Below are 13,205 nucleotides of genomic sequence, written 5' to 3'. Positions count from 1 at the left end.
TAGTTTGAGACCTGGACCAGTATGTTTTTAACAAGATAATTTTATTCTGGTCCACGTCCAACCAACCCTTGAATCACAGTTAAGAGAGTGAGGGTGGAGTGGTGGAAATATTTGAGTTCACGTTATGATCTCTGAGGCACAGGTTTGCATAAAGAGCCCCAATAATGAAGTCAATGACTTCCAAGTGCTCTGTGCCTTAGTCACCTGAACTTCTGTCAACCTTCTCGTCTGTGTGGTGAGTCTGGTAGCATTTTCCTGCTTGCTGTCAGGGAATTCTTGAGCCATTTAAATGAAAGAACACATATAAAATGACTGCTATAGGAAATGTACAATTCAGATACATGGTCCTGTTGGGCAATGGCTAGTCATGTCCTCTGCTGTTGAGCCTGGGTAGGAAGGTGACACACACTGGAACCATATATCTTGGGCAGGCTGGACACATGGTAACAAGGCTCTAGTCAGCTTTAGGCTGAGTCCATTGCAAAGGATTGTGTGCACCTGCTGACAAGGCATTGCTGTGGACTAATTTGGGAATCTTAAAGGTAATATTAATTTTCCATTGTTGTTTTGATAAGTATTTAATAAGTAGCATGCTATTTAAAGGATCTTTTTAAATGTAAAATGATGTTAAACCTGGCAACGATGTTCAAATCAGTGTTTTATTGCCTAACTTAATAAATAACAAATAATACTTAGGATAGATTTAAAAGTCAAGGAACTTTATCCTGCAAGTGAACTTAAAAATTAACAATCCGTGGCAATCTATACCAGGGAGAAATACTCTTCATCAAGAGATACTGTGGAAAGTGTCTGGATAGGGGGCAGGGCTGTGCGTGTAGGTTAAGCCTCCACTTGCAGGGTTAGCATCCTGTATAGGCACTGATTGAGTCCCTGATTCTCTGCTTCTGATGCAGCTCCCTGATGATGAGGCTGAGAAAGCAGTGGAAGATGGCACAAGTCCTTATTCTCCTGCCATGCAGAAGGGGCCTCTGCCTCCTGACTTTGACCAGAATCAACCCTGGATGTTGGGGGCAATTAGGGAGTATATCACCAGATGGAGGATGTCCAGGCTGCTCCACTTCCCATCCAGCTTTCTGCCTGTGGTCTGGGAAAGCAGTTGAGGACAGCCCAAGGGCTTGGAATGCTACATCCACCTGGGAGACTCAGAAGAAGCTCCTGGCTCCTGGCTTTGGATAGGCTCAGCTTCAGCCATTGCAGCCATGTAGGGAGTCAATCAGTAGAAGAAAGATCATTTTCTCTGTCTCTCCTACACTCTGTGTCTGACTTTCCAATAAAAAACAAATAAATCATAAAAAAGATTTAATCAACACTGATATTTAGTAAACATGTGGTCAATTTTTTTCTCATTTTCATCTTGCAAATTCTAGAACCATGAGACAGCACAATTTTGTTGCAGCAATTTTAGCTAACTCACTTCCAGAAGTGAATACAGACTTGCAGCCAGCATCAGAATGGTCAGGAGGCTAATCTGAGCTAATCACTTCAAACTTTGGCCCTTCCCTTCAAAGCAAAACAAAATGCAGTGTTAACCATTCCACACACAGGTACACACCTGCACAGAAGGTGCAGACTTTCAAATCCAGGCAAGAATCACTAAGTCACTGAACCTTTCTCCTTCTTTGGATCAGGATGCCCCAGAACCCCTTTTCTCCTGATCTCAATTTCCAGGGGTCTGTACAAGCCCACCCACCGGCCAGACCCTTTCCCATCCCTGCCCAGCATACCTGAGTACCCTGCAAACCCAAAGCCTAGTAAGCAGGAGATGGTTGAGAGAAGGTGAGTCAACCTGGGTTGATGCCACATACGTGTGTGTTCCTTTGGTTTGAAATGAAAGGGATGCATCCTTGGGGAGTGTGGCTCTTCCAGGAGTCTCATGGAGCTAGCACTGACATGAAAGGAAAAAGTTGCACAGGCAACAGCGACCTGGAGGACCCCAGCTCTTGCAAGAGCAAGTCCTGCAGTCTTGGCTAGGGCTTGGCTGAGCCAGAGGCAAGTCCATACGACTGGATTGGCAGTATTTGCAGCCAAAGGCCATTGCCCTCTGAGCAAGGTCCCATGTTTCCTCTGCCTCTGGGGAGTGTAGGAGAGGCAGAGGTCAGGAGCAGATGCCCCTGGTAGAGGGAGGACTGAAAATAACAGCATGAATACCCTAGATGGAAGTCTCTGACTTCTGAACATTTGCAATCTCCTGGGTGTGCCTACCAAGTCCGCATCTGTGCACTGGCTAGCTGTGGCCCAACTTCTACCTGCAGTATTTTAAGTGTGGTCAGGTAAAAGGCGGAAGACAGGTCTGAGCCATTGCATTCAGGTTGGTGTCTGGGTCAGGCATGTACCCTCTAGCAACTCTGAAGAGGAGGCGGCACAGCGTCGCCTTCACTCCCCGGGCAGTCTGAGTCCATTTTAGCGCGACCTGTGCCCTCGATCAGTCGGGAAGAGCCGTTGGCAACTGGCCACACACACTTTAGAACCAGGAAGATAAAGGAAGCAAGGGGGACTGAAAGGAGGAGGTTGAGAGACAGAGGGCGGGGTAAGGGTGGGAGGAGCAAAGAGGGAGGGGTCTGCTGCTTATTAACCCCAGTGCCTGAGAAGTCCAGAGCCAGCTGCTCTGCAAACTCGGATTGCACTTCGCCACCATGTCTGGAGATTCCACCAAGAGCCTTGGGAAAGGTAAGGAAGGCGCGCCCGCCGCCAGAAGCAGGGCGATCTGGGCGAGCCCCTTCCCGGAGCCCAGCGAGGCTGCGCCAGGCGCCAGGTTGCTCTGTGTTCTGCCAGCTCTGACAGCCTGTTTCTGCCCCCACAGGAAGCTCGCCCCCAGGGCCTGTCCCGGAGGGCGTGATCCGCCTGTACAGCATGAGGTTCTGCCCGTTTGCTGAGAGGACTCGGCTGGTCCTGAAGGCCAAGGGAATCCGGTGAGTGTGCCTGGGCGGCCTTTGCTGCCAACGAAAGTGTCTCCAGGTCCTTGTGGGACCCAGCAAGTTATAGACTCACTTCCCCCTCCCCCACAAGGTGGCACTGCAGCGGCTGCACAGTTGGTATCCTGTTATGTAAGAGAACCAGATATGAATATCTTAGGTAGGCTGGAGCGCCTGCACAGTCAAGATCACTTACCGTTAGGCAGGATCACTGGGAATATTTGCAACAGCTGATGGCACAGCAGGTGTAGGCACCAGACTCCTGTCCAGGGTCCTTTCTGCTCTGCTGGGCCGGGTCTCTCCATTCTTGCCCAGCTCACTCTCTTCTGTCATTCTGTCATGACGGTACTTCCAAATTAACTGGAAAGTGGAATTAACAGGTAATGGTGCCAGTCCTCTTCTGTCTTCCTCCCCTATGGGGTCTTTCACCTATATCCTTAGGGTTTCTAAACTAATTGTACTCTCTTGGAGCTACACAGTTAGTTAGGCAGACAGTTATTTTCCTTTAGAAATGCAGGACACTTTATAAGGAAAAGACAAGTTACTTGTGGCGAAGGCATTGCTTCACTAAGGTTTGCATATCATTTTTTTTTAATTTGCAATTTTTTAAATAATCTTAGTTGATTAGGGTACAGATGGTCAAGGGCTACAGGAAAGTGGGTAATACCATTGTTTCCACACTAGTATCATCATTTTTTTCCCTGTATCTGGGGTCAAGAGAGAAACAAAGGGAAAAGCTCCACCCAGCCTCCCACCCATCCCAGGTCCCCGATGTGAGACATGCTCCGAGGGTCCTGCTCAAGCAGTTTTGATTTTGCATATCATTTGAATGAAGTCATGTTCTGAATACACAGCCAAATATTCACTATTTCCTAATGTTCACACAAAAGTGGAATGTTTGCTTTACTAGCCACACCTTCGCTTGAGTAATCCAATTGAACCTGGGCTAAATAACACATTTCTATAGCCTTGTTGGATTGAAATGTCCACGGGCAGGAACAGCATGATTCAGGGGCCAAAGTGTACATCCCTCTGGGACTTTAGCATGAAAACAATCTTACTATCTGGAATGGTTTCCCAAAGAATATCAAAACTCTTATACCATAATAGTGTGTCTGAACAACACAGACCCACTCCATTCAGGGCTCAATTTGAAGTCAGGACTCCAGAATACTTTTGCTGGACAGTACTTGGGGTTTACTGCACAACAGAGTACAATAGTGTCATCTTCTCTTCAATCCTCACCTTCGACTCACATAGGCAGGTGTGTGCTATTAGCCCACAATGCCTTTTGCCAAAAATGTACATGTTGGAAGACTTCCTTATTACAAAAGCACAGGATCTACTGGTTTTTTAAAAGTTTTTATTTATTTTATTGGAAAGGCAGATGTACAGAGAAGAGACACAGAGAGGAAGATCTTCTGTCTGATGATTCACTCTCCAAGTGGCTGCAATGGCTAGTGCTGCACTGATCCAAAGACAGGAGCCAGGAACCTCCTTCCGGGTCTCCCCTACAGGTGCAGGGTCCCAAGGCTTTGGGCCGTCCTTGACTGCTTTCCCAGGCCACAAGCAGGGAGCTAGATGGGAAGTGGAGCTGCTGGGATTAGAACTGGCACCCATATGGGATCTCAGCACATTCAAGGTGAGGACCTTAACCATCATGCTATCACACCGGGCCCCAGAATCTACTGTTACTAGATCAGTAGTATTCATCTTCAGAAACATTGGTAGTTATTTGGCAGGGAGCCTTTTTTTCTCTTGTCATTGCTGGTATTGGAATGTGCAGTGTTCTGCCAGCACAGGAACTTTCCTGCACTTTTTGTCTCCCCATCTCTGAAGCCCATCCTAAACCCTCCCACATACCCATAATATTTAGAATGGTCAATCATTTATTTTCTTGGGGATGTGTGTTACATGTAAATCCTCAACTAAATGCAGTTCTAGCTGTTTCTGTGCCTACAGAAATTGGAAACCAGTGTGTTGGTGTCATTTAGTATTGAGTGTTTGAATGGAAACTTACCTAACATCAACAATTAAAGGAAACAAGCTTGCATGTTGTTAGACACTTGATTTTGTCTTCTTTCCTTTATAACCTTTTAGGGAAGATGTCGATTCTAATATTTTGTTAATGATGTATTGATCTACCCTTTTGTTTATTCTGACGTAGCCATGAAACATTTTGAAAGACAAATCAGGCCCAATGTGATTGCCTAGTGGCTGGATTTCTGTGTTGTATTTGCCAGGATCACAAATGGGCAAAGGTTCCTATTCTGGCTCCTCCACTTTCTTTTCAGTTCCTTGATGTGCCTGGAAAGACTACAGAGGAAGGCTCAAGGCTTTGGGATCCTGTGCTCATGTGGGAGACCCAAAGGAGGTTCCTGGCTCCTGGCTCTTGTTTGGCTCAGCTCCAGTTGTTACAGTCAGCTGGGGCGTGAACCAGCAGATGCAAGAGCTTTCTCTCTGTCTTTTCTTCTTTCTGTAGATCAGACTTTCCAATAAATATACATCTTTTAAAAAGAAAAAGAACCAACACAAGATGATTTACACTGAACTTTTCTTATTGTAGAATATGGTTTTCCTGAATATCCTTTAAGCCATGATGGATGCTATTTAAATGAACAAAATGAATTCAATTTTCAAACACTGAGTAGTGAACATTATTCAGTTGCTTCATATCAGGAAATCAAAGAGAACAGTAACACTTTCCATGTTCATTGTAGTATTATCATAGTAGTGAAATGCCAGTGCTTATCACCAGATGAATGGACAAAGAAAATATGGCACTGACATAGAGTACTAACCAATTTTGCATGTTTTTAAAGAAGGGCATTCAGCAATATGTGATAACATGGATAAGACATACAATGGATGTTTCCACTTGCAGGAGGTATCTAAAATAATGATATTCACAAAGCAAAAATGGGAGTGGAAGGCATCAAGGCAGAATCAACTCCTAAAGCAGCAGTCTGATCAACCCAGTGAGCAACAGGACCTGTGGGAAGTCATTCCAAAGTACAAAGTATATTTCATTTCATTCATAGAACTGTATGTGTCTTTCAGTCATGAAATCATCAATATCAACCTGAAGAACAAACCTGACTGGTTCTTTAAGAAGAATCCCCTTGGTCTGGTTCCAGTTCTGGAAGACAGTAAGGGGAAAGTGGTGTATGAATCTGTCATCACGTGTGAGTACCTGGACGAAGCCTATCCAGGGAAGAAGCTGTGGCCAGAGGACCCCTATGAGAAAGCTCGCCAGAAGATGATCTTTGAGTTGTCCACCACGGTGTGTGCATAAGACATTTCATAGTTTTCCTTGTGGTTCAGTGACATGTGAGGGTGAAACCAAGAGGATTTGATGCTGTTGTGGGCTTGAGGTTTCGTGAAAGTCTTGTTTATCCCACTAAGTTTTTATTGAGAATTTTTATTACTGCCAGATGGAACACCATTCCCAAGCTTAGCGACTTCTCTCTCCATCCTAGCAGAGATTCTTAACTTCTCTCTCTGTGCATGAATCTCAGAGACCCACGACTACTTCCCTATACTTTGAGGAAAAGGGTGGTCTTGTGATACAACCCTCAGGCCTCAAGCAGCTCACCAGACCACAAATGGGCCTGACTTCCTGCCCTGCCACACATGACCAAAACTCTTCTCCTTGGAACTGGGAAATGAGATGCAGGGATTAAGACAGCAAAGATGTTAAACTTTGGAGCAGTGCTTTTGGAGACTTCAGAGTTACAAAAAAATGTGACTTTTAGGGAAGCAGAAATTCAGAGCATTGGAAAGAGACTGATGCAAAAATAACATGGAGCAGATATTTAAGATTAAGCAGAGGAAAGCAGGCAGGCCTAGCCCAGATGGCAATGTGCACAAAACGGATGCCTGCAAACCCTTGCTTCCCATGAGGACAAGTTGTCCTGAACTTGACGGGTGTTCAAGCAATGCTTCTCAGATTTTGCAAGCACCTGCTTCCTTAGAATGGACCTGACTCTTGAAGTGAGAGGAGATTCAAGACCAGAGTATTGGAAACAGAAACATCACTCTCACATCCATTAGAGCAGCTGCTGCCACTGTGCCTGCCAACTCTTGTGGTAATGAGACCCTTTTGGATAGTCTTCCTGTGTGCTGTCCATGGTAGAAATGTGAAGAATTGTCTTCCCTAGCTTGCTTTTGAGCTGGGGCCAAGGCTGGGACCTTGGCTCTTCCTGTCAGATCCATGCTTGGTGAAGTTCAAGTCAGAGACAGGCAGTGTGAGGCAAGGGGTTTGATGTGGGTCCCTGGTTCTGCTGAGAGTGGCAGCAGAGCCTCACCCAGCTGCAAGGAGCAGTTGTGGCTGCAAGATGAAATTCCAGAGTCAAAATGGCATTGGGGTCAGTGGACTAATGCCCAATTCCTACAACAAAACAAACTGTGGTATTAGTGTTCAGAGGGCACTGGCAGCACTGACATTGTCCAGCAGGCCGGTTCTCAGCATGATTTTGCAATGATCTGTCCTAGTTCCAAGTTAACTTTGTTTAGTTTCCCAACAATTCTATGAGGCTTTCAAGTTCCTAACATTTAAATTTTGTCAAGTGTGGAAGCTATTATTTGAAACTTATAGATTACCAACCACTGCAAAACTTAAGCTTTCAAAACCAAGTCTGAACTCACAGTCCAGCAATTCCATGTACACAAGGACTTGGGGCTCCTGGATGTTTCTACTCTCTTTGAAGACTGTGATAATCCTATTATGTTTTTATGTGGAGTGCATGAAATAGTGAAATGTATAGATTTACAATGTAATTTATAGATAAACTATGCAAATACTTTCTATCTAGATCCCACCTTTGGCAATAAATTTTATTAGAAAGCGAAACACTGAAGACTGCTCTGACCTAAAAGAAAACTTGCGCAAAGAATTCAGCAAACTAGAGGAGGTAATCATTTCTTCTGTCAATTATCAGCATTACTCATGTTCTGTATCTGCTCTCCTGTGGACTCTTTTCTTCTACTCACATTTCCCACTTTATGGAAATTAGAAGTAATGCCAAACACACAATGGTTAAGACACTGTTGGGACGCCAGCATCCTCTATCAGATTGCCTTGTGCTGGAGTCCCAGCTCTAGTTTTGCCTTCAACTTCCTTTTGATATGAGCCCTGAGATGCAGAAGGCAGTGGATCCATTCCTTGCTTCCACTTTGGGAGACCTGATTGAGTTCTTTTTCCTGTGAGGCTTGGTAGTGCCCAATAACAGCTGTAAGAAACACTTTTAGAATGAACCAGCTGATAGAAAAGCTTTGTTTTATGTTTCATTTTCTAAAAACAATCAACAAAAAAACAAATAAAAATTTTAGTTTATAACAGACTGTTATAAGGCATTCTTCCACAAAACCAAGTGGAAGTAAAACACATTAAAATGCAACCAGTTATTTATAGATTTAATGAAGCGCAGAAAGAGGAAGAGCAAAGACAGATACAGACAAGACAGATGTCACGTATGCTGGTTCATTCCTCAAAGGCCCATACCTGAGGCTAGGCATGCCAAGGTGGAAACAAGGAACTCAGTCGAAGTCCATGGCTGGCAAGACCCTACAACTGGAGCCATTAGCATTGTCTCCCAGTGAGCACATTTCCATTTTAACTGGAATTTCCTTTTTAAAAATATTTTGTGGCATTAAAATCATAAGGAAAAGGTGAAATCACCCAGGCTTCCACAACTTGCTGATTATTTCTGGCTTTTTTTTTCATACTTGCCTTTGAACACATGTATTATGAGAATAATAATTTAACCTATCTATAATCTAGACATACCTATTGTTGTCCCCCCTCCAAATATTATAAAACAAAAATTCCCCACCAGCAGAAATAAAATACAGGGCAAAACAAATAACTAACACTATGAACCATACAGACTCTTGGGAAAATCCAGACCTGTTTATCTCCTTTGGGAAGAGCTGTTCATTTGGGCTCTTACAAAGCTTTTTTCTGGGCCATGGGACATTCCACACTCACTCAGACTGAGTGTTTGGCTGAGGGAAGACAGAGTAGCTCCTTAATCGGAAGGGCAGGGTCACATTTTATCAGTGCGTATGAAATTTGTTCAAGGTTTGCATGAAATCTTTTCTGTTGTTATCTTCTAAATTGCTACTTTTTCTGTTTCTCAAAAAAAGCTCTGAATGGATACTGAATTGGGTTTAGTGATGTTTCTTCTGCATCTTTTACTTGCCTTGAAATGTGACATAATTTTGGTGTTGAAGTTCTGGGGCATTTTTTGGATAAACCCTGCTTGTTCATACGTAGTGTAGAACTGTTAAAAAGTTTTGCTTGTGTTCATAAGTGAGACTGGCCCATATTTTTCTAGGCACTTAGGGTATTTTTATTTGTATTTGGCACCAAGGATACTCTAACCTCTGGAGTGGACTGGGTAATTCTCCCTACATACCTAGTGACTGAAAACACTGAATAGGGATGGCCTGTTTCTGCAGAGCATTCAGGTGTGGTGTCTACCAGAGAGAGAGAGATTTCTTTCATTATCAGTTCAATTTTTTTGGTAGAAACTGAATTAAACCATTTGGATCATTTATATTTTTCACAGGTCATACTCTTCAGATGATTACAGGTTAGCAGAACAAGACAGAAGAGTAGATAAAAACAGCCAGTCCACAGACCAGAATGTTTTATGAGTCCTGAGAAAAACTATGAATGTGTCTTAACCAGTCATGTAACATTGTCATATTCCCCCTTTAGCAAAGCTGTAATACCAATTTATTCCACACTTAGTGGTGAAACATCTTGTGTGTGGGATTTGCTTTTTTTTTTTTTTAAAGATTTTTACATTTGAAAGGCAGTTAGAAACTGAGAGGTATAAGTGGAGAGAGGCAGAGAGAAACAGAGAGAGACAGGAGGAGGAAGAGAGAGAGAGATGGAAAGAGAGAATATGAATATCTTCCATCTGCTGGTTCACTTCCCAAATGGGCAGAACACACAAAGCTCTTCCAGACTGAAGCCAGGAACTGGGAACTTCCTCCAGGTCTCCCACGTGGGTGCAAGGGCCAGCATTTGGGCCATTTTCTGCTGCTTTCTCAGGCACATTAGCAAGGAGCTGGTTTAAGAGTGGAACACCTGGGGTTTGTTTGAACAGACACCCATATTGTATGCCAGTGTTGTAAGCTTTGGCTTAAGACACTATGCCAGCCCCTTGTGTGTGGCTTTCAAATAGCTGCTACCTGCATAAAAACTGTCTATTACTAGTATATCTTAAATACATTTTTAAATGAAAAACTGCATGGACAGAATTACACAAAGAATAAGAGTACAGCTTTAAGATTTCTGTCAAAGATCTGGTGTGATGGTTCAGTTGGCTAAACCCTTACTTTGCAAGCACCAGCATCTCATATGGGCACCAATTCATGTTCCAGTTGCTCCACTTCCTGTCCAGCTCTCTGCATATAATCTGTGACAGCAGTAGAGGACAGCCCAAAGCCTTAGGATTCTACATCCACCTGGGAGAACTGGAAGAAACTCCTGGCTCCTGGCTTTGATTCAGGTCAGCTCTGGCTGTTGCAGCCATTTGGGGAGTGAACCAGTGGATGGAAGATATTTCTCTCTGCATCTCCTTCTTTTTGCATATCTGACTTTCCAATAAAAATAAAATAAATGTTAAAAAAATTATGTGGTAGTATCCTATTCTTGATAGCGTTGTTAGTTCCAATGGCTATGTTTGCACTGGGAGACTTTTTTTTTCCCCTCCACTCTAAAGACTTTCTTTTATGGGAAAGTAAGTCTTTAGAACATCAGTAAGTGCCTTTGTTCTGTTTACTGTTCAGATTCTGGCTAACAAGAAGACAACCTTCTTTGGTGGCAATTCTGTCTCCATGACTGATTACCTCATCTGGCCCTGGTTTGGACTACTGGAAGGACTAGAGTTAACTGAGTAAGCTCATTTAATATTTTGATGATATTTAAGGTAAAATTGGAATTGTATACACTTTTTCTGACACAGGTTCACATATTTAATACAGCTGGTGTGAGTGAGAACAAGCAGACAGGAGAGTCTGAAGATAACTCAGAGCATGTCAAACCCTTCACTCCTCCTTCCCATCCACACTGGAGCTCAGGGGGTTTCTGACACCTGCTCTACCTTCACTCTCCAGGCCCAAATCCCCTGGTTTGTGTGAGCAATGCCATTCCCAGTTATCAGTAACATTTCGACATTACTTTGCACTTTCCTTGAATCTATCAGCTTACCTTGGCTTACTACCACTTCTTAGAGCTTAGAGCTACTCAGGGTTACTTTTGCTTACAAGGTGGCAGAGAAAAATTTATGTAATGCTATTGCTACATTCTCTTTAAAAGAAATCATTCTTTCATGTTGTTCTCATGCTAGTTGAGCAAGTCACTTCAATTTACTCTTAGCTACTTCCTCTGTACAAAAAGCCTTCTATGATATTTTCAAATATAAGACTAGTATGATAACATGCATTTTTAGTTAATATTAGTCACTCTCTTTGAAAGGTTGGGGCAATATAACACAACCTTACTGATATGATGGCATTTATAGTTAACCTGGAATTAAATTGATTCTTCCCTCTTTTGGCAGCTATGTGGACCACACCCCCAAACTCAAGCTCTGGATAGCAGCCATGAAGAAAGATCCTGTGGCAGGACCACTTTTAATTAAACCAAAGGACCGTCAAAATTTCTTCGAGTTGTACTTCAAGAACAGCCACGAGGCCTGCGACTATGGGCTTTGAGGGAGGCAGGAAGCTGCAGTGGAGCTGTGTATGCTATGTCCCTTCACTAATAAAAGCAGTACCATGCCTTTATTTCACTGAGTGTTCTCATGGTTCATTGGTTCATCTTTTCTGACTGATCTGACATCATGACCTAACTGGGCTCTCCTCCAATCCTCTTATAGAAATGCCAACTGGTACCTTGCACGCAGATGCTCCCGCGACCCTGAAGGATTCATCACAGTCTGTGCTGAAACTCTGCAAATCATTGTCTCTTGGAGATGTGAAAGTCAGTGTAGATTTCTAAGTGCACACACAACATTTCCCCATGGACAAGATGTTGTCATTTCAAGAGATGTGCCTGGTGTTGCTTGTCTTATGGTTTCCGAGTTGAAAACTTTCATTCGCACAGTGTTTCCTCATCTACTTAATGTCACTGCCTCATGCAGTTATTACCACAGAAGCCCAGACCATGTCACCTCAAGGATCCATGTTTGTGGACCTTTGAATTACCCTGTTCTCATCTCTAACCACTCCAGAGCCTTGCTTCCAAACCCCATGCTGGCCACATAGGAGTTGCCCCATATATTTAATTACTGTCAAGGCCCCATCAATCAAGTTGGCATAGAGGCTGGATAAGCAGGAGTTTATGTCCTCCTGAGATATTATAATGCCGTGTTCCACAGACCATTAGGTTTACTCAGTATTTCATCACATCCATGAAAGATGGTCTGCGGCCTTCACTTTGTCTCACAGATTATGCATCCGAGCTCCAGCAACAGAGGCCTTAAGATGCCCCCAGAAGGTTCCAGGGAAGTCTCGCAGGACAAGGTTGTTCACCTCAGAAGTAGGGCTGCTGGGCCTCGCCCTCAAAATCTGTTTTTTCAGTGTCAACCTTGCCTATCAGGAAAAATTTTCGTCAGTTCTTAACTTCCGGGCGCACAACCACCACTTTCCGTCTCACTGCCGCTCTCCAAAGCCAGGGAGGTTTGTCTGAAGTGAGCTTCCCTCCGCCCCCGTGGTGATGCAGGTCAGGAGGCCGCACCCCGACAGGCAGCCGGTTGACTTCACAAACGGCCTCCTGCCGAGCCCACCCACCGTAGGCCACCACCGACGCCCTGGCCGGCTGGCGGGCCCTCCTCTGCCGCCGTCCGCCTGCCCGGACGGTGGCTCCCGGTGGATCTCCACAGTCGGAAGCGAGCCCGGGAGCCAACAACACTCAAGTCAACAACCATCCGCTTCCGCCTTTGCCAGTCACATATCTTGGCGGGAACTCTCGACCCGGGTATCCAAGGAGCTCGTAAAAAGGCTGCCCATTGGCTCAGCTCGGGCGCGGCTTGTCAGACACATCCAAAAGCTTTGAGGATTGGCTGCAACGGGAGCCGCGGGAGTTCGCGGGTAGGGATCGCGTAAGGAGGGGCGTGCCGCACCGGCCCCGCCTCCCCCAGCTGCCGCCGCCGCTCTCCATCCTGGTCGGTCGGTCGGTCGGGCGCCGGAAGGCCCCTTCGGGGGGAATTTCTGCTTTCTCTTCCTCCGGGTGGGTCTGTCCGGCCTGCGTCGTAT

At 44.6% G+C, this 13,205-nt stretch overlaps 1 protein-coding gene across 2 annotated transcripts; it reads left to right on the top strand.

Annotated features, from left to right (window-relative positions):
- Positions 1 to 2,639: 2,639 nt before the first annotated feature.
- Positions 2,640 to 11,735, top strand: LOC121164171 (glutathione S-transferase omega-1-like). 2 transcript variants are annotated; one of them, XM_040992157.1, is made up of 6 exons: positions 2,640 to 2,688; positions 2,822 to 2,930; positions 5,994 to 6,216; positions 7,748 to 7,846; positions 10,737 to 10,843; positions 11,510 to 11,735. In XM_040992157.1, exons 1-6 carry the CDS (start codon positions 2,655 to 2,657, stop codon positions 11,661 to 11,663), a joined length of 726 nt encoding a protein of 241 aa, XP_040848091.1. In that variant the 5' UTR covers positions 2,640 to 2,654; the 3' UTR covers positions 11,664 to 11,735. The 2 variants fall into 2 exon arrangements, with proteins under 2 accessions (XP_040848091.1, XP_040848092.1); XM_040992158.1 differs by lacking the exon at positions 7,748 to 7,846.
- The last annotated feature ends 1,470 nt before the right edge of the window (positions 11,736 to 13,205 follow it).

Source organism: Ochotona curzoniae, unplaced genomic scaffold (assembly GCF_017591425.1).
Source record: "Ochotona curzoniae isolate NIBS_2020 unplaced genomic scaffold, NIBS_Ocur_1.0 contig_66, whole genome shotgun sequence".
Lineage (NCBI taxonomy): Eukaryota > Metazoa > Chordata > Mammalia > Lagomorpha > Ochotonidae > Ochotona > Ochotona curzoniae.
Note: the sequence above shows the minus strand (reverse complement) of the source record. Positions and strands in the feature narration are given on the sequence as shown.